The 22,854-nt window shown below is 34.6% G+C and overlaps 1 protein-coding gene across 7 annotated transcripts in view; it reads right to left on the bottom strand.

Annotated features, from left to right (window-relative positions):
- CPEB2 (cytoplasmic polyadenylation element binding protein 2) overlaps window positions 1–22,854 on the bottom strand; it is a 70,885-nt gene that overhangs the window by 42,887 nt on the left and 5,144 nt on the right. For 3 of the 7 annotated variants that reach the window (XM_035005287.1, XM_035005285.1, XM_035005286.1), the window contains exons 3-4: window positions 22,121–22,210; window positions 13,769–13,859 (exon numbers count right to left, since the gene is read on the bottom strand). In XM_035005287.1, coding sequence (XP_034861178.1) covers window positions 13,769–13,859; window positions 22,121–22,210 — 181 coding nt within the window. Of the gene's footprint in view, window positions 1–13,768; window positions 13,860–20,398; window positions 21,886–22,120; window positions 22,211–22,854 lie in introns of those variants that run through there. The other 4 variants (XM_035005290.1, XM_035005289.1, XM_035005288.1 and 1 more) reach the window with 2 other exon arrangements.

Genomic DNA, 22,854 nt, shown 5'->3' on the forward strand with positions numbered 1-22,854 from the left:
AAGACCTCCTAGAGAGGTAAAACTGAGCAAAGCCTTAAGCCAGGTTCCACTCAACTTTCAACTGCCACGTATTTATCCTCTAACAGGTTCATTGTTTGCTTTACCTATCCTAAGACAGACACAAGTAAGAAGATATTTCCATTGCTAATAGTCTTTTGACTTCCTGGCTCTGAATGGACTTAAAAGGCACACCCGTTATGTAAAAAGTTCACAAGGTAGATATCTATTTACAGGATGTATATTTGCATATATGTTCTAAAATATAATTCTCCAAATAGGAAAATCTCTCAATATAACTAATCAAATACTCCAAAATGAAATAAGCAAACTCAGACTCATTTTTCAATTATCTAATCCCTTTTCCTCTACCACAGCAAAATATCAGTACATCTTAAGACAAGTAACCTTTCTATTTTACCTGGGATAGTATTAAAATTACTTTCACTAAGAACATGATAATTTATAGAAATAACTAAAATTTGAGGGCTTACTCCATGCCAAGAGCTTTTCTAAGTTCTTTACAACCAATTATTTAGCCCTTATGGACATCCTGTGAATTAGGTACGATTATCTTCTCATCTGAAGGTGCAGACGCTGTACCACAAAAGGTCACAAAATTTGCTCAAGGTTATAGTGCTGGCATATAGCACTAGCAAGACATGACCCTGGGCAGAATGGCTCCGTGCTCTTACTCATGATCTTATAATGACTTCCCAGTTGATAAAATAATACAGAGAAACATATGTATGGTTAGTTATAGGGCAAATTCCTATCCTAAATCCATTAAAAGTATTCACAGAGTGACTATGTAGTATATTAGATAACTTACACTTTAATACAGAAAAAAAAGCAAATCACATTGCCACAAAACCAGTTTCTCCCTATTGTCTAGACGCCCTGTGGCGCAGAGACTGCCAGTTGTACATTAACCCCTGTACATGTCAGTAACAGAAACCCCAAATCCTACCAAGGTGCAGGGCTGCCCAGGGTAAAAAAAAAACTAAATTTCCCAGCCTCCCTTGTAGTTAAAGTGTGCCCATGGGAGTAAGACCTAGCCAATGGGATGTAAAATAAAGCTGGTGTGTGCAGTTTCTGGCAAGTATCCCCAAAAGGGAAGACCTTCCCTTCCTTTCCTTTTCTGCCTGCTGGAATGCAGATTTGATGGCTAACCTGAATCAGCCATATGATATTATGAGGCCACAGCCAGGTGGTAAGGACAGCAGAACAAAAAGACAGGTGCCTAGATGCATGAACATCACCATACCACTTCTAGGGGTGTTATATTTTTGTAATGGAAAAAAAAATATCTTGTTTATGTGTTTTCTGTTGTCCCAGAAGAACCTAACCTTACAAAATAAAGCCCTCTAGTCTAAATTTGTGCAAACTGAATTTTAGGTAACCAGGTTATTATTTATTATTGTGAAAATATGATATAATAATTTCATGATGGTTTTAATATATCTATAATTAGTGGGTATCTCCTACTCTTGGCACTTCTTTTACATTGATACTATGCAATTTAAAAATAGATAATTTTGAAAAACATATTTATTCTTAGGTGTCAGTAAATAACTAGAGAACATACAGCATCTTAAAATTTGTCTTATTAGTCTATTATGATTTTAGTTATCTGTATAATACATATATATAAGAGGCAATTCATGTCGGCCATTTTAAATGTATATTCAAGCAGCAAAAAACAGGAATTTGATGACTGCATCCAACTTATCACTTAAGATATAGATGAATTACCAATTACTAAAATAGAAAGCAAAACGGTATTTAAAGACATGCAATAACTTAAGCTAGCATTAAAGACTATTTCATACATATTTAAGTTGTTTCTCCAAATTACCTACCTACTCTGAATAAAAATAACTTATAAAATAGAGATGATAAAATAATGACACTTATGTCACTTCTCTTTGGATTTAAACATACTTTTACAATTGCAGAAATGTGAATCAGAAAGGATAAAATGAAGCAATCACTTTCTTAACATCTGTTAATGTTTGTGTAGGCTCAAGTTGAAAGCCTCCAGTAAAAAGTAAGCTCTAGTACCCCATTTGCTAAAGCATCATATTTCCCTTCCCAGATACCATACACTCTTGGTTTGCTCTCACTAGCTACTCCTGAAATGCTCTTTCCTATGTCTCCCTCCTCAACTTTTAAATGGTGAGGCCCCAGCATTCACTCCTGGGACTTCTCTTTCTATACCACCCACCTACATGCTGTTATCTACTACCAAAGCTTCATACATCATCTCTAAGCAGGTGACTCCCACATTTATACCTCCAACTGCAACCTCTCACCCCATACTTCCCCAGAGTAGCATAGAACACAGTCTTCCTTTCATATGGATGCTTATCCCCAAACCCTGGGTTACCCCTACACTTTATTCTGTGTAATCTGTGTACAAACCAGTCAACAATTCCTGACTGCTCTATTATAAACACAGAGCTAGATTTGACTGCTCTTCATCAGCTCCTTCTTGGTTTCCGGAGCGCAAGCCATCCCCATCTCTTCACAGAGTATTAGAATAACCTGATAGTCTAGTCTCCATTCAGCAGCCCACGTGATCCTTTTAAAATCTAAATCAGTTCGTGTTCTTCTATTGCTTAAAATCCTCCCACCCTGGCCGCTCATCCTCTAACCATTCTAACCATGCTGGCCTCTTTGCTATTACTCAAACTTGGGCGTATTCCCATTTCAGGATCGATTTCCTCTTCTATTTAAAATGCATTTGCCCAGATAGGACCAAAGCTTGTACCTCTCGCTTCATTCAGGTGTTTTAAGAGATGCCATCAGAGAACATTCTAAAATAGCAGCTTCTTTCTTTCTCTATCTACTTGACACTATATTTTTTTCTTCATAGCACTGGTTCTTTTTGTCTCCATCCTTCCTTAAAACAGAAGATCCATGAGGAGAGGACTTGTCTTTTTTATTCTCTACCGTATCTCTAGCATCTAAAACAGAGCCTAGTACATAACAGGCCCCTAAGTATTTGCTAAATGGATGAATGAAATATCTCATTGTATTATGTGACCCTTGAGCTCAATCGAAAGCTTACTACTAAATATGTGTTTGTATGTGGGGCATAGGAAGGACATTCTCTCGGTAAATGGAAAAATTACAGAGTAAGTGTTTATTACTTCATTTTTAAACTTCTTAAGAATGGTAAGGAGAAGGAGGAAGACAAGTCTTGCTTTTTGCCCTTTGTCAAGATAAATTTTTCCCTTCTCCACAAATATTTTTTTTTAATGAATACATCTAAAACATGACCTCCAAAGTCCCAATATTCACAGTTAATGATGTCAACCCATTACTCATTAGTGATGATAAAATTATTAAAGAACAATGTCACACATTCTGCCAACTTCTTTTAACAACAAAAAATTTTAAATCACATATTAGAATCATAAAGATATTAGGTTAGAATTAATATTAAACCAAATAACAAGATAGGCAGTATGGTACAGCAGTTAAAAGCACAAACTCAAGAGTCCAACCACTTTATAGCACTGAAACTCGGACAATTATTGTTAGTGAGCCACCAGTCACCCAGCTGTAAAATAAAAGTTAATATCCACACCTTAGCTGTGAGAATGACTTACGTTGATACATACACGTAAAGTCCTCAGAGCAGTGTTTGGCATGTATCAAGTGCTTAGTACGTGATATGTATCATAGGTCTTATATTGTGTGCATATGTGTGTGTGTTTATTATACACATGAACAAGTTATACAAATGAAAAGATCTAACACTTCCTTCTCATATGCTTTAAATATAAAGCATTGTTTCACAGGTTTGGTCATCTCTTCTAATATTTTTTCATTTTCTATGTTTTACCTTTATTTCCAAATCAGTTAGAAAGAAAATGGTTCACAGGAAGTCTGGTAAAATCCACTTAGAATGTGGTCATTACCAACCTTGAATAACTCCAATCTCTGTTCAGATCCAAGGGGCAGGACAGTCATTCCTGACCTCACTCCCAAATCTCAATGCATGCCTCATAAAAGCCTAAGAATAAGATCATACAAATGCAGAAAAGACCCTTAGATCCAAAGTACCAGATCCCAAGAGAGCAAAAGAATCATTCTTTAATAAAAGCCATCAATCTAAGTGAGTTTCCAGGAAAATTAATCTAGTTAACTCACTCTTAAAGCAGGGTCCCATTATAAGTTTTTTTCACTGAATTATTTACAACTTTAAAAACTTTTATCCAATCAATACTAGAAAACATACTAAGAAACACCAAAGAATATAGAATATCAAAAAGTTTGTTTCAAGTAAAGTATAACCACAAAAGAATGACAACAACAACAAAAGACTAAAGTCATTAATCATCTGCTAAGATAATATATCACCATAAAGTTATTACAATAAAACTGGTATTAAGATATATGCAATTAATATTAAAATCAAGTTGAACTAATGGTTGCAAATACATTGTGATACTTTTATAAATGAAAATAATATTAAGAATAACAAATGGGCAATCAAGCATTGCCAGTGGCAGTGTAAACTGGCATAAAACTTAAAATAAGTTGGCAATATATGTGTTTAGAGCCTCAAAAACAAATGTATTAAGTCTATTTTTGGAAAAAACAGAAAAAGCTCACTGATTTTTATTTAAAAATTTGAAATACCTAAATTTCCAACTGTAGGGGAATGGTTACACAAACCATTTTAAATGCATGTAAATAATTTTTAAAAGTTCTAAGTAAATACTGATGAAAAATAAGAATTACTATAGAAAAATGTTTCATCCTTCAACCAATAATTTATCGAGCCCTTTCTATTTGTTTGGCACTACAATAAATGCTGACTTGAGATACAGCAAAAACAGAGGTGTTCATTGCTCCCATGACACAGTATCATGTGAGAGATACATACATTGAAAAAAAACGACTGAATCAAAAATAAATGAGCAAGGTACTCCATTTAAAAAGGAATATGATTCTTTAACAATCTTTAACAAAGTAATCTACTACTGACTAGGAGTGTTAGGGAGGCTTCACTAAAGAGATAAGCAGACTAGGGATTATAAAGATTTCCAATTGAACATGTTGGTCTGAATGCATGTGTGCATCTTTCTTGCTTTCTGAAACCCCTAAAATGACAGTACAGAAGTTTTAAAGAGGCATAACTTCATCAGGACAAAGAAAATGAGATAGGATCACAGAAGAACTATGTCAACAAATTTTTGGAAGCTGTGAACATGAACGGTTGAGTGGTTAACTGCCTTTGTAGACAGACCAGAAATCATTGACAACACTGAAACCTAAACTGGTGTGTGCATGTGAAGACTATCCAGAAACAAGCTGTTTACTGTAGCAGATAGCTGGAGATGTTCAGAAATAAGAAGCTCTAGTTCTCACTGAGAGTAGATGTGGGGTGGAGAATCAGAGAGACACACAGGCCCCTCTTCGGCTTTTCTAAGGCAGCTAGAAGTCAGGTCTCCAGCTCCCAGGCAGAAGAATGGAAGACATAGATCCAGGGTTCATTTCCCGAACCAGAAGAAAAGACCTAAATACAGACATGGTGAGAGTTTTACCTGGTTGGTTTATAGCAATGCTCACCAGTTTATAAACCCCAGCTACATACACAAAGCTTCCCAATCACCATTTTTGTGTCTTATCTTTAAAAATGAACAGAGAGCAAAGGATCATAAGATATTTGACAAACACTTCCAGCATGAGTAAAAGAAAGAACAATCCAAACAAATAGAAAAGAGGAACTTAGAAGTATAAATATAAGGAAATGGAAAAATAATCTTCAGACACTACAATATAGTGTTCAAAGATAAGAACACCAGAGAATTAATATCAAGGAAGAATAGGAAAGTTCCGTGAATTTTTTTTAAAGAGGGTCTTAAAAGTTCTTCAGAGAAAAGTTTTGAAATACAAAAATCAATAAAAGGGCTGAAAAATAATAAATGAGGAAATGCCTTCAAAAGCAAAACAAAAGATAAAGCAATGAGAAACAGAAAAGCAGAGGAATATAGGAAGTTTACTATTTGAAGAACAGCAATTCCAGAAAGAGAAATACTAAAAATAGAAGGGAAGAAATTATCAAAGAAATACCAAAAATGTCCAAGAACTGAAAGAAATGAATCTCCAACTTAAAAAGACCCAACGAGGGGCACCTGGGTGGCTCAGTAGGTTAAGCGACAGCCGGGTCAATGGGCTTCCTGCTCAGCAGGGAGCCTGCTTCTCCCTTTTCCTCTGCCCCTCCCGGCCTGTGTGCATGCTCTCTCTCAAATAAATAAAATCTTAAAAAAAAAAAAAAAAAGACCCAATGGCAATGGACGTGCAGTGAAGGAAATAAAGAAATGGAAGGAAAGTAGAAAGGAACAAAGACAGGCAGCACCCCCTTCCCCGCACATCAGAAGATCCATATATCCTTATGAAATTTCAGAACCACAGGCATGAAAATATCTTAAAAACTTCCAGAAAGAAAGACAAAAAATTTAAAAACACAAAACAAGGCAATTAATCATACAAATGAACAGATTTAAGAATGGTAATACACTTACAGTAACCATGTAAGATAAAAGACAATGAAGCCATGCTTTCAATATTCTCAATTACTAATATGTAAAATTCTACATCAGCCTATCATCTTACATAGTAGAATAAACATGTTTTTACAGATATGAGATTTAAAATGTATGTCCCACCTGAAGGAAGGTACTGGAAGAAACGCCCAATAAAACAAAGGTATAGAGCATTAAGAAAAGGCTATGGAGATCATGACATGGATTCCAGAGGAAAAAGGAACTCCTAGCATTATGGAGTCCCACAGTGACAATTATGAAAGGCTGCAAGAAAGATGCCTTCGATGGCAGGGGAAAAAAAAAAAAAAAATCAATCTAAGATTATTTGAGGTTTTCAGATATATTGAAAGAAGCTTCAAGGTTCTATTGATAAATTTTGGGATGAATTCAAGTGACAAGTACTTAGATAACAAAGCAATCAAACCAAGAGACAATGATTAATTCCAGGAAAAGGATGTAAGGGGGAAAAAAGCTACATTATGATACAAAACATATGAGGTTAATCTATGAATATTTGTATTGTCACTCCTAATTTAAACCAAAATGATCCTCTAATCATTTTGAGAGGACAGAGCAGGTAAGTGTTGGGGAATGGGTAAGCCAAAGTAGAGAGTCAACAATTAATACCTAAAATGTAGGAAATTTACAAGCCAAACATATTATTTACAAATAATTACACGAAAGTAGCTACCTCTAAGGAATGGGAATCTGTAGCAAAGAGAGAAGAATGAAGAAGACGACTTCTATTTTTTGTTATATAAGCCTCATGGCACTACTTGACTTTTTAACCTAAGTACCTATATTTTTTAAACTCTTTTTCTTTAAAGTTAACCAGGTTCGAGGACTGATAAAGATTTGATTATTGCAAATATTTTAAGCTTATATGTAGAAAAAGAAAAGATTAGAAAAATTATACACCAAAATATCAAACGTGGTTATTTTAGTTTGTGGAAATAACTGATGATTGAAAACATTTTTTTCCAGTTTTCCCAAATTTTCTTTAAGGAACACATACTACTTTTTTGTAATAAGAAAACAAACATTTTAAAAAAGGATAAAGTCTTATACTCTGGAGGGAAAACCTTCATTAGGGATTCTCAGATGCCCTTCAAATACTATAAGCAACTAAAATCCGTAAGCCTAATTATCTCAAGTACTCACTTTTATGATGACAAATTCTATATAAAAAATATTTGTTTTATTTTCAATTTAAAAAGTAAGAGTTATGAGCCCATAATTAAAGTCCTAATGAAGATTTGTGGTGAAAACACGCTTTTAGTAAGCCCATATATGCTCTGAATAAATAATTGCGTTTTTAAAAAATTCACTGTGGTTTCTGATGGGTTTTTGTTTTTAAAAAACAAAAACTGCAGCTTGTTGTAACTCAAATTGTTTAAATAGTCAAAACTGCCTGGAAGAAATAACAACTATGTTTCCAAATTTAATAATACTGTTGCTAATTATGTAAAAATAATATTGTTGCTAATTACCTATTGTTGCAACTACCTAAAAAGAAATATAAATAAAATTTAAAAATCTCTATTCATGATGCCACACTTCAAGTTTTCTAAAACAAGAACTTTTACAAACACATTTTCACAATTTCCTTTTCAATCTGCAGACATTCTCACTGACAAGAAAAGTTAAAATCTTGAAAATTGTACTTTTCTTAAGATGAATTAAATTCTGAGTAGCTGGAGGGTAAAGTATTAAGATTCAGGCATATTACAACAGTGATCATCTTAAAGTCAAAATAATTTAACAAACTGTGTAAGGCTTCTATATAAATGATTTATTCCAAAGTTATTAATGATTTTTTTCTTAGGAAAAAAGAAAAACAAAATACAGGGGAAAAATACGTAAATTTGACTCCTTTTTAGAATAAAAAGAAACATTTTCTTTAAAGACCGAAAGCATATACAGCAATCCCACATCTTTTTTTGAAGGTATTTTCTATTATACATGATTTTCATTTATACTTTCTGGCACTTGTAAAAATTTTGACTTCAGTAAACACAAGTGGGCTGACGAAAAGTAAAATTAGTTCTGAGAGACGCATTCCTCTCTCTGCCAGAGAATCAGTGAGAGCAGTGTATGAGGAACTTAAGACAATCGACCTAACTGCCTGGGCATATGTATTATTGGTATTAGTTTTATTTTGCACTTTGTTGTATTTTAATAAATGTCATTAAAACTTCTACAACTTTTCATAGATCTCTTTGATCTTGTTCCACTATTTCAGAGTTTCTCCAAGTGTGCTCTTTACACAACCTGGAGTGCACAGTCTCTTGGAGTGGGGTACTGAAACCTGCCTAATAAATGCTCTCAGAGTTTCGGAATCTCTGCCCAGCTTGAAAGTTCTTAAGTTCTAAAATGTAAATTCTCACCCGACAGACTTTTAGAAATTTATACAAGTTACTCTGTGACTTTGTACTTCAAATTTACATTAAGGCCTGCCAAGCCGAAGAGAATCAGAGGGGAAAGAACAATAGAAGAAAAGAGGCAAGAATTGATTTGATAGTACCGCAACCACTTATTGCCTTACAGGGAAGTAATTCCTTATTTTCTCAGTAGTTACCTTCCTTAAAATAGCAGAGATTCTACGTCAGGAGTCTTGGAAAACAGGAGTTTAGCAGTCAAGTAATAAAAATGATGTTAGACACACAAAAACACAGAGTAAATAAGAAGTTTTAAAGGCATCCACTTTTAAACATGTGTTGGCATAAAATCATACTCTAAATCCTTTTTCCTGAATTCCTTTAAATCGTTCAGGGAACACTGGTAAAGTCATTGTGACTTGCTAAAACAGATCTTTCCAAGAACTGCTATATTACAGCATTTATGCATGAATGAAGTGCATCTTTCCACAGTTTTCAAATCATTTTTTTTAGCTGAAATTAAATTTTTATGTTTACTCTTATACTTTTGGGGAGGGTGTAAGAAATTTTTGGTAATAATGCTTACACAGTAAGACCTTTTTGCAAATTGCTGAGGGTAGGGAGGGAAGAGAGCTTAACAATAATCACTGTCTTGTTCTTGTTCTTTTGTTTAAAGCAGAATGAACTGACCCACACATACATAAAAAGATCACAGATTATTTAACATAGGTATTCAAATACAAAACTGCAATATCACAAAACTGCAGTTGGCAAAGCATGATTTACTTTAGCCATTAAAAGAATCCATATTTGTTTTTCCTTTGAAAATAAAAATATTTGCCAAGAATGAAGACAGTCATCAGAAAACAGGATGTTAATGGCAAAAAACCACTGCAGAATAAATAAAACAGATCAGTGTCACTGATACTAAGGAAAGCATAAAATGGTGTGTTAGTGTTCCTGATCTGGAGCAAAAGACGGCACGCACTCCCTAGGGCCGGCTGAGCAGTTACATCCCATGAGCGTCAGGCAGCCCTCAACAAGCTAAGCCAGGACTTGTCTACTTTCAGTTCCTCCAATGTGACAGGCTCTTCCATGCACCCTGGCCCCTCTGTCTAGTTGACACTTTCCCCCGATATTTTTTCATCTTTGTGCTGTTCAACCTTCAGGTCTTAGCTTTCTTTACTCCACAGATAAACTAAGTACCCCCCTCCCCTTACTTATTACCTCTCCAAGCACCTTATCATCTCCCTCCACAGCACTTCTAACACTCTATGGTTAGAGGTATGGGTTTTATGTATATAAATATTATATGACTATATCATATGTATATATGCATATTATACATATGATGATAAGGTCCCTCTTTCCCTAGTAGGCTACAAATCCCACGAGAACAGAGACTATGTCTGTTTTGCACAATTACAACCAAGGTCTTGGACAGTGCCTGGTACAAAAGTGGACACACTTAGTGGAATAAAGTGCATATAGAGCTGCATCTTTGTTTGCCATCTCTTCACACCTTTAGAACTTCAATGAGACAAGACCCTTCCTACCTGCTATGCTAAACCACAGAACCTCAACATTAAACAATGGAGGTTCCCTACTGACCTGTAAAAATCATTGGAGGGTGGGAAAATGGAAACAAGCTGCAGTGAAGTATTCTGGGCTGCGGTGGGGATGGGAGGTCCCTCTGTTAGTACTATCAGTCAGTTCTCAGGCCAGTAACTTGCCAGACTTCCTCTGGATTCCAGAGAGCTGCTTGATTGTTTTCCTTTCTACTGACACGAAGTTTTATCTTGAGTAGTTTTCTCTTTTCCTTTAGAAAAGTAGAACTGAATGCAAATTTAGCTTCCGCCTTTCATCTCTGTGGAAGCCAAGCCAGCCTCCATGATGGCCTCCACTGATGCTTGCCTCCCAATATTCACATCTCCTGAGTAGCAGACACCTCCCCATTTGAGCCGGGATGACCTGTGTAGCTACTAGGATGTCATGGAAATGGTGGTGTGACACTTCTGAAGCTAGGTCACAGAAGACACTGGGACATTCACCTTGAACTTTATCTTTGCTCTGGGGGATCCACTGAATACACTGTGAGGACACACCAGAAGTTCCGTGGAAGGGTCCACATGGTGAGCAACCGAGTTCTCCTGCCAATGGCCTGGGCTAACTTGCCACCCACATGAGTGAGCCACCCTGGAAAAGGAACCTCCAGCCCCAGTCAAGCCTCCACATGACTGCTACCTCATGAGATCCTCAGCCAGAACCAAGCAGCTAATTTAGCTCTTGAATTCTAACCTAAAGAAATTGTGTGAGATAATAAATGTTTATTGTTGTCTTAAGCTGCTAAACTTAGGGGTAATTTGTTATACAGCAATACATAACAATATAATCTCTCATCACTGAAGTTCCTGTGGAAAATTTTCATATAGGAAATTTTTCTATATGAAAATTTTCTAGAAACTTTTATCATTAATAGAAAGGGAAACAAAAAATTAATTAAAAAAAATTTACCCTAGAACTCCCTTTTCCGTTTCCATTAGATCCCATAAGGAAGACAAAGCAAATGGCAGACTTTTTGAAAACATTTAAAAAGGATAACATGATTCATTCATTTTTTTTTTTTTTGGAAAAAAAAAAAGAATTTTCTTGTATTAAACAGAAGACACGCTTTTCTGAAAGGAATGAAAGATGAGATGGAAGAGGCGGGACATAGGCTGAAGTGCTGTCCTGAAGATGAGGAATGGAAAAAAGGGGAAAGTTTCGAGATTGGCTTCTGTTCTGTCACAACCTCACTTATAGCAGAGTTTACTGAGGTCCCACCCAGAGAAAATGTGCAATCATCAGAATACGAGGAGGAAGATATACAATATGACATCCTTATGATATCCTAAAGGCAGTGAAGTCTGTACTAATAAGAAAAGAAAAATCTTCATGTGGCAGCACTTGGGTATGAGGATCATTTTAAATAAGTATATGATAGTAGTATGCAGAAGTACCAGTCTTATTTCTATGTAGAGAAGATTTCTCAATTCTTTTTATTTTTTTCTCTTTTAATTCCCTGCCATAATAAATGTGGAACACAAAATACTCCAATTAGAAACAGAGATTTGTTAACATAATTCCAAAAGGTGTTGCTGAACACATTTTCCCCCTTCCCATGGCCAAAGATAATTTTTCTAACAAAAGAGTTTGAATTCATTTGAGATTCTTTTTTAAATTATTAAATTCCTCTTAGCCTTAGGCTGCTTCCATTTTCTTTTCAAAGTCTTCTTTCTAGGTTTCTCCCAGTTTTATTATAACACAGACTTTAGAAAAAAAGAAAACCTGAGATAATTCTCCAGCAGAGAATGTTTACTCTTAACATTTTCAAAAGACCTTTTTAAAGAAGACTGGGAGAAACAACAATGAAAAATGTTTCATTATTCACTGGTAACAGTGAATAATGACTTTATCTTGTATAAGAATTTCTAAGCGTTTTCTTTCTAGATAAGCCAAAGAAATAAACAGATGGAACTTCTTCATAATCATAAACTGCTGGATTCTATTATTAAACAGTGGATCCAAGACAAATACCATTAGAACTGTCAGAGTAACAGTGAAAGAGAACAAGACCCCAATATACAGATACTAAAAAAATTAGATTAGGTTTTGGTTAGAAGCCCCCCCCCCCAAAAAAAACCCAAGTATGTCTTTATTAGTTTGGGAGAATTACCATTGCCACACGCTGTTAACAATCATTAATGATATCTTGAGCTTTTCACCCTCCTTAAAAATAAAGGAATTAGAAAGACAAGAAACTCCTTTATAAACAAAATCTAGAAACAAAACAAAATGTTTAGATATCTGATCAGTATTACCAACTCAGCCTCAAGCCACCACCTTGCTGCCAACACTTAAGTTCTAGAGTTTTAGGCTAAATGTTTCAAGGGAATTCTTACTTGGCTTTATAGAATTAAAAATGTGGAAAAATTACCAAGTAGCCCATGGTTTTGATTAAATGAGAGATGCTGAGCCAGAACCAAGCAAAATGCTCCTGAGTTCCCGACCCACAGAACTGTGTGACATAATAAATGTTTATTGTTGTTTTAAGCTGCTAAATTTTGGGATAATTTATTATGCAGCAAGAGATAGCATATCTCTTATCACCCAAGTACACAGTTTTTCTAGATTTTCACCATGAAAATAAAAGGCAATGAGATATATTGTACAAAGAAATGTAAAATAATTAGTAACATGTAATGTACAAACGAAAACAAGTATGTTAATGAAATACCTTCAGATACAGTTAACAATAAGACTAATACTCTAAGATCGGTGGAGCTGATTCTTTTTCCTAATCTGCCCCAACTTTTATGAAACCTCAGAGAAGTTACTATAAAAGATTTCCTTTTAAAACCCTATGACAGTAGAAGAAAAATCGGAAAGGAAGTTAACTTAGGGCAATTACAGGTAGGAATCACTGCAAATTGTAAATTCAAGTATTCCAAGGATTTTTTTTTAAATTTCTGTATTTGATAGAATTCTAGAAAAGTGACTTATACTATACACTTAGATCCTATGGCGAACTGCAAAATATTTCTCAACAGTGGCTTTTTCTTAGATAACAAGTCAAGAGGCACGGGTTTACACTTCTCTCTGCATAAATCAGCATAAATCTAAATAAGCTACAAAAGAAAAAGTAGGACATTTCACAAAGGTTTTTATTAGCAAACATAACAGAATCTTATAGATGACATAGGTGCTACTTAGTGCTAATTTTCTTATAAAAAATGGTGAGACAGACACAGTTCGATGCATGATATAAGAAATAAAAAAAAAGTCACCTACCCTTAAGAGGATCATGCTCTGCTCTCATAATATCAATAAGGGAATTCTCCAAAGAGTGCATATTCAAACTGTCATACATTCTACTTCGATCCTAGAAGAGAAAAAGACTCAATATGATGTATGCAACTTTTTCAAAAACTGATGATAAATATACCATCTAAATCTTCTTACATAAAACAGGACATCTGATTAATATATTACTAATCACTTGCATCCCAAGACAATACCAGTAACTAAGGATCCCATGAGTTACAATATCTCTTGTACTGGAGAATACTACATTTACTGTATTCATCTCTAAAATCACATATCAAAAATAATCTTAATTCACTGGAAGCATTAATATAGTAAAATAATTTCTATTGTTATCTCAACTTATAAAGATTTCTGAAATGTTATACACACAGCATTTTTAGTTGTTAACTTCTAAGCTTTTCTCATATATCTAGGAAGACACAGGCACTTAAACAATAAATATTTGGGGGGAAGGAATTAATCCCATAATGGCACCATACTTTAAATATCTATCAAACAGTGTACATTATTTGACTTAGAATTTCACAATAATAAATACATAAACAACCCATTCAGTTAATATCAAAAGCATGAACTACTAATATCAGAACAAAGAGTAACACCTAAAATACTTATAACCAAATCTTGCTCCCTGAAGTCTTCACATATTGGTCTCTGCATTTCTAAATCCTCTTTCCCTCCACACCCTGCAAAGAAGGCAGGGATGCAGGGAAGAGAGGATGGAAAGTATTCTCATCTCAACAAGTTTCCTACCTCAAGTCCCAGAACAAAGTCTTTGTGTAGCTGAAAGTCTTGTTTGCTAAATGTTAAATCTGTCAACCTGCTTACCAGAAGGAATGGGATTCTTCAACGCCTATGAATTTATGCTGTTATTCTGCCCAACACATCTCAATGTACCTGAACAAACATACACGGGGAACAATGACAGCAAGCTCTGGCCCATGCCCCCTAAATTGCCAAAATGTCAGTGATGACTCCCACTCATTTAAATGTGTAGGTGTTTGTACAGGTGTATGTATATGAAGGAGAGGCAGGGCAGGCCATTTTTAACTCTCAAAAAATAATTAATACATAAAAAGAAAGTGGAAGAGTAAGAAAAATGAGGGGGAAAAAGTCTCTACAGAAATCAGAATTAGGCACTTCTTAACCTGAGTCCATGAACTTCAAGGACTATGAAATCTGAGATTATATACAATATTCTGTATGTGTGTGTACACATAATTTTTTCCTGAAGAAAAGGGCTTCATCAGTTTTCCAAAGGAGTCCACAATCCAGAGACGATTCAGAGCCAGTCTTTCAGAAAGCTAAAGAAAAACATAAAAAGCTTTTACTGAAAATATGTTGATTTATTTACTCCAGCAAGTGGAGTAAATAAATCAGGGTTGTGAGCTTTTAAAGCTAGGGGACCAGAATCAGTATTGCAGACTAAACAAATTGCTGTTGAGGAATTTAGAAAGCGTGCAAAGTAATACTAAACGGTAGACTCCTAGACCAGTTGCTCTTACTCCAGCTTTATCACCATACAGCTATATTCATACTCCTTACTTATCTTTACTTACTTTATTTTACATCATTAACAGTGACTTTGATTAGTGAGGGAGGCACAGAGAATCAGTGAACTAGAATAGTGGTTCTCTCACTTGAGCATGCTTTAGGATCATGTGGGAGGGTTGTCAAACACACATATCGCTGGGCCCCAGATTGCTGGGACTCTGCTGGCACAGTCTGAAATTCAAAAGGTTTACAGTGGCCCCTGAAAACATGTATTTAAAGTAGGTTCCCAGGTGATACTTAGACTGATAGTCCAGAGACCATATTTTAAGAATTGCAGAGCTTCTTGGGCGCCTGGGTGGCTCAGTCGTTAAGCGTCTGCCTTCAGCTCAGGTCATGATCCCGGGGTCCTGGGATCGAGTCCCACATCGGGCTCCCTGCTCGGCGGGAAGCCTGCTTCTCCCTCTCCCACTCCCCCTGCTTGTGTTCCTGCTCTCGCTATCTCTCTCTCTGTCAAATAAATAAATAAAATCTTAAAAAAAAAAAAAAAAGAATTGCAGAGCTTCTTTATCTTGAGTAAGTTACTAAACCTTTTTAGGCTCTGTTCTATCTTCTAGAAAAGAAAAAAAAAATTGTCTCAGATTAGAGAGAAAAGCAAAAGACTCAAAGCACTATGTAATAAATTAAATAAAACTGGAATAGAGAGGCCCTTGGGCAAAAATGACATACAATTTTAGTAATCCAAATATTTCCATCTTCTGTGCTTCCACCATACTATGTTTGTAACTAATTTGTTGATTTTCCTGCCTTACCCACTAAACTAAATTAATTAGAGGCAAGGACCTTCTAATTATGGAATATAGCTAACTCTCAAATATTTGTTGAATCAATAGTAGTTTATCTCTACTATAAAAACTGCGAATTAAAGTTGAGCTCTGTGAGGGCAAAGACTGTTCAGAACCATGAAGTCTTCTTAGAATTCTCCATGGAATAGGTACTCAGATGTTAATTGACAAAGCTAAGATGTATTAAAAACATATTTAAAATAAAATTTAAAAATGTAAGCTATCATGATAAAAATTGTATATATAATTAAGTAAAAAAAAAAAAAACCTCAGGAGGTATGTTGTATCATGTAGGTTCTAAGATATATTATAAATACTTTGTATCCTATTTACCTTAAATTCTTGCAAAGAAAACATGTTATGGTTCAGGGATATCTTCTCAGGCTGATGTTTTCTGAAAAGAATCAGACTATGCCCCATCACAGTGGACCTATGAACTTAATTAATGGTGACTACTACCACCACCCAAATGATATTTCTCACTTTTTTTTTTTGGTCACACACTAACTCCATTCAAGGAGTATGATCTTGCTTTAGAGCAAAATTTAAAGTAAAATTAATGAAGTAACTCCATATACACTGTCAATGGGCAATATTTAAGCTAAGAAGGGAAATATAAAAGCAAGCTAGTCAATAAATATCAGTGACCACTAGGTAATAAACAAACAGTGGTTATTCAAAAAAGGTGCATGTATTGATAGCTTTAGCTTTAATGCCTATATCCAACTGAAACAGTGTGATGCCCACTTAATAAGGCCCCTTATTTTCCCTTGCATTTCAAGTCTCATCATGAAACAAACTCCTGCTTTAGTAAGGAAAATAACAAAGCTATTATAAAACTACTAGCTTACTTATACTTTGGTGAGCATCAGCTGCATCCCACATGATTTTTAAAGCACTAAACACAAAATAGCCTTGAGCAGGCAAAGAGCTCATGACATCTCAAAATCACTTTCTAAATTTAATGAAACCTATAGGTTCATGTTCAAAAAGTAGAGATAATTTCATTAAATAAAGTGTGGGGATTAGAATATAACTTCTGGAAAAAAACAACAACAGAAACAAATCTAATTATAGAATAAGGGTATTAGAAAAATTTGTGTTCACACAAACTGCCTGAAACTATTTTAAGGTAAACATAAACACACCAAAACTGATTAGCGCACATATGGAAAATCATAGCAATGTAACTTATATTTATGACTACATGACTATACGACAACAGCCAAGATGTTTCACAAAAGTAAGAATCTCTATGAGGAAAAGATTACCCCAATCTACTTTAAATATGAAAATTATCTGGCAAAGAATCAACTTAAATGGGTTTTCAGAAACTGAGATTACAGAATCCCACAAGCAGTGGGATAAATTTTCGGGAAAATTACACTCTATTATAATATTTTATTATTTTCATAAACCCAGACATTTGCCATAAAGAGTTACAGAAGCTACAATACAGTCCTAGAAAGACTGAAAAACACAGAAAGAACAAAGTAATCCTAATCTTAAATAGGATAACCTAAAAAAAGATTAGAAATGCTAAAAAATAAAGAGGTCAAGATTATTAAAATTAGTACAACAAAAAGAACTTGAACTTAATTAAAAGGGGACATTTCAATGGGATGTTATATTTTTACTCTGATATATTAAAAACCCTGTCTCATTTCAAAAGAAGTGGTCAAGCAGAACATTTTCCTCTTGAAAATGAAGTATTCACCCAAAGAAAAAGGAGATGGATTATAGGAAAACCCCATATTGTCATATTTAAAGATATACCAGATGCTTTAACATATATCCTTCTAAGTAAAAAGATCAGCTTTTGTTGCAGTTTTGTGTTGACTTTTCCAGTTTTTGCTTTAAAATAACAAGTTGTACTAATATTGTCCTCAATCTTCAGTAAATACTGATTTTACGTTCCTGACGACACACTGCTACTCTACTGAATTAGCAGCGGATGATGTGCTACTGTCTTCCTGCACAATGTCGTGTTCAGTCTCCTACTCTCTCATTTCAGTCTCTGGTTGTTCCACACAGACACCCCTTCTTCATCCACCTGGACCTTCACCTTCTCAAAGGCAAAGAACAGAATTTCTCCCCATATATCCCAAGGGTAATTAAAACACTACAACATACATAACGAACATACATTTTTTGAACTTCCTTTATTAATCTGAACCTTGACAATGTGCTATGACAGTGACACGGAAAAAAATTTAAAAAAAATTTTTTCAAGGCCCCAAATAGCTAAAGCTATACTAGTATCCACAAGGATTAAATGGAAAGGCAAGGAGAAAATAGGCGGTATAAAAATATATCAAGTACAGTTAAAGAATTGAATGCAGGATACAAAACCTGAAAAGAAAGCATCCATTACCTAAGCAGGTACAAGAGAACCCATTCTTTCTCATTTTCAGTGAGTGTTAACAGTTCGCTGACTACCAGTGCCCCCTGAGGTTCATCACATTTAAGAACCACAATTTAAGGAATGTTCTATTAAATGAAAAATTAGACTTGGTCTGCTACTATATATTGTTTTTTGTGCAAAGTGAATAAAGATACCAAATAATGTATTTTTCCAAGAGACCCCCATATTATCATTTATCATGTTGTCATGTAACAGTCTAGATATTAAAGACTGGTGGGAAGTATCTACAATTAATTCAAGGTAGTTTATGTGACATGCTCAAGAACTTCCACAGGAACAAAAATCTAGAATTGAATATATTGATAATCCCTTAGCTAGAGGACAGGCCAACATCCATCTTGTAAGGCTTCACGGCTATATTACACTTTTAAAGGCATTTTGTTGCTTTGTTTACAGTGAACTGATGTACCGTATATAAACCTGCAAGTAATAATCTCAGCTACTAGTATATTTACTTTTTGATTTAAAATATTAAAGTATTAATGAATATATTATAATCCCAATATCTAATTGAAATTCAATTTTAAGGCAATTAGAATTCATACATCAGAGTATGACTTCTTGCAAGGGTAACTACCTAACAGCATTTTAAGACTTCACTTTTTCTTTTTTTTTTCTTTTTTTTAAGATTTTATTTATTTATTTGAGAGAGAGAGAATGAGAGACAGAGAGCAGGAGAGGGAGGAGGGTCAGAGGGAGAAGCAGACTCCCTGCTGAGCAGGGAGCCCGATGTGGGACTCGATCCCGGGACTCCAGGATCATGACCTGAGCCGAAGGCAGTCGCTTAACCAACTGAGCCACCCAGGCGCCTTACCTAACAGTATTTTAAAGAAAAGTATTCTTAGCCTTAAAGAAATTAACACAAATACCTAAAATTCATTTTAAAGTCTGAAATGTATTTAAAACTTTACCTTTGTTTTTAAAAAGTTTTATATTTGAAGCTTTCCATAAGAAAATAAAGGAAATGCCAACCAACCCTACAAATTTTATATGCAACTGAGTAAAACCAATCTACAAAACCATTTCTTCCCCATTTGCTGATTGTTAATTACATGTCCAGTTCTTGGTATAGGTAAGGCCTCAAGTATCCAGGTACAGGAATTGAGACTCCAGTTCTAGAATTTAGTATATTTTTTATGCCTAATCAATTTGAAACTAAAAGAAATAAAAAGTTAAATGTTTTAAAATAATTTATTTGTTAACTGAGATATATTAGTATTAAAATGTTCTGTATAATTAAAAAGTCAGAATGAAAATACTGCCCCAGATATTTAAGTGCTTAAGAATTTTCTATAATTTTAACTTTGCCAAATAGTGAGGAACTACCCAATGGTTTAAAATACCAATTGAAGTTTGTAGCTGTTGCTGTATTTTTAAAAACCTCAATTTCAAATACCTCAACCTTTTATGGAAAGATAGAAACACAGAACAAATTTTGTATCATTAAGTACCCTTAAGGTCCTCAAAAGAGAGAACCACATTACTTTTAAGACCAGTTGGGAGGTCATACACTATACCTTGCCTGCCTCAATCCAATTCCCACCCCTTCTCCCCAATAAACCAGGACCTTTGTATTCTAAAAATAAAGTGTGTGTGTGTGTGTGTGTGTGTGTGTTGGGGGGGGGGGGTTGGTGGTGCACAGGGAGGAAAAGAAATGGCCAAAATAGATCAGAGAAAGTATAAGAGCTGGCTAAAAAGGCCTTTCATGATCTAGTTCAAGGTTCTCCCTTTTATAGATACGGAAACTATGACCCAAAGACATAAAAGACCCATAGACTGTATCCTCAGATGTCATAAGGACTGAGAAAGAGGAAGAAGGTTCAGGTTTCAGACCTCCTTTTCTTCTAGTTCAGTTCATTTCCCACTATCTTTTTCTTCACCAAGCTCTTCCAACTTCATCATATCACACCTCTGGCTCAAGGGTCCCAAGGGAATGACAGTATCTCAGCAGTTTACCAAAAGAAAAAAAAAAATTATCTTTAAGCACCTAAATCCTTTCATGTAAAATGAATTTACCTAAAATCCTAGGTTATAGAACAGGTAAGAACAGATTGGCTTTGACTGAAATCTAAGTGGGAGTGCTGGAGGCCCTCATCTTATAGCAGCCCAGGGGCTGACTTCCCTTTCATTATCACCTCTATCTACTCTCTAGCACTCCACCAACTAAAACCATCTCAATAACCTCATTTCTCAACAGGTGCCCTGCCCCCATGGTCCCTTTAAGACAGCTAATCTGTCTTCTCTCTTCTCCACAGTTAAATATTCCTCATATATATATCCTCTTGCTTCTTCCTACACATGTTCTTCAAATAATTATGTCCTGTCCTCTCTAAAAACATGTCCCTTGCCACCTTCAAAGTGATTATAATTTTCATCTTCTAACATATCATCTCCTAGGCATTTATGTATTCAATTTGAACATAAAAGTGCTACCATAAAAATGTCACTAATATGGCCTAAGTATAGGCCAGAGTGGAGAAGAGAGTAGAAATAGATGGATAGCTAACTTAAATTATTAACAAAACAATAAATCACAAATTGTGTGTGAGAGAACTACTTACTTCTAAGTGGAGATCCTGGTAGGACTATTTTGGTAAAACGGTAGGACTTGTCTAAAATAAGTGCTAATGATAGATTATTGAAGTTACTGCTAACCCTCCAAATTTGAAAGCTATTGACAAATGCATTATTAATCTATTTATAGAGTCCTTACTTGTAAAATCATCTCATGTTGATAAATTAACTAAGGAAGAGCCTTAGCTAAGGATAACATAGCTCCATTCAGTGGGCTCCCACAATGTCAAGTCTATGCTCATTCAAGCTTTGGCTCTGTAGTAAAGAATCCTCATGTAGGACCGAGTTTTCTACTTGTCCTGTAATAATTCTCATCACTGGGTACCCAGTATGAATTCTAATTTAGTCTGCAGGAAAAGAGAGAGCATTTTGTAACCACAAAGGGCTTAAAGGTAATTTAAGACCAATTCCTAGCTTTTTGATTTATGGTTTTTCTATAAGAAACTGATTATTTGGAAGAAGATAGTATATAACAGCAGTGACAAATTTTAGAATAAAGAAATACTATACATGAAGTTTTTCTTAAAGGTAAAAAAATTGAAGCTAGGGCTTCTTTAGAAATATACCTCAAGACAAATGTAGATTTCATGACAAAAATTTACTAAAAAATTCTGTAGAACCCTGATGAAATGTAAAATTGAATGTTAAGTAAACATATGATTTTGTCCCCAACTGAAAATAATTCTGAAAGATAAAATCTGTTCAGTTTGACTGATGTTTAAAGTCAGGTGCTCTTGGGTATATAATTCCTTTTTCCAAAAACAAATTGTTTTGGAAATATAAAATAGTTATGAATTACTTATAAATTTGAAAATGAAGCATTTTATACTAAATAAGTGACCTTTTAAAAATAAATTGCTTTCATGTTCTTTGACATATGCTTACAAAGGTATAACTGGAAAGTAAATAACAACTCTTACTCATAATATAAACACTAAACTCCTAGTCAAAATCCTGAAAAATATACACTGTGCAGCCTACCTGGTCTATTCTGGATGTTCCGGCTGCAGTGCACCAACTATCTTGGAGTGAATCTGAGCCCCAAGCTGGTAACTGCAAACTAGATCTCACCTTCAATAGCATAGAAGTTTTCATCAGAAATAAGCAGTTCTCTTCCCCACACCCACCCACAAAAAAAAAAAAAAAAAAAAGGAAAGAAAACAAAAACAATCAAAGTTCCTTCTATCTTGTATTTTTGGTCCTCTAAAAGTCTTGGGAAAAAAGTCTCATTGTGAATAGCTACAAGGACCTTTATTAGCCTGTAATATCAATAAAACATTAAAATGCCTGAAAAAAATGCCTAATCATCATAACTATTAGGCCACATTTAGAAAAAAATAGTCATTGAACCAGGAAGGACAGATTTTAATTTGATGCAAAAAGCCCTAATATTATTTTGCCATAATCACAGCTGTACTAAGTATATTCTAATATATATACAGCTGATCACAGTCAAATCTATGCACAATTACTTAACATTTTAGTTTAGTTATATTGGAGAAGACATTCATTTTGGTGGCCTATTAAAGATGAATAAATTAAGGCATTCTTGAGCTGCCAATTAAAAGCTTCAAAATGTATTTAAGAAATACAGGTTTTTCTAGATTTTATGAAGCTTCTTTTCTACTGTGTGTTTAGAGAATATTTTAGTCTCAATTTTCTCTACATAAGTACTTTATCCTTTGGCAATTAAATTATATGCTTAAAAATTAAAA

The sequence above is a fragment of the Mirounga leonina genome, unplaced genomic scaffold (assembly GCF_011800145.1).
Source record: "Mirounga leonina isolate KUSES-001 unplaced genomic scaffold, KU_Mleo_1.0 Mir_129, whole genome shotgun sequence".
In the NCBI taxonomy this organism is placed as follows: Eukaryota; Metazoa; Chordata; class Mammalia; order Carnivora; family Phocidae; genus Mirounga; species Mirounga leonina.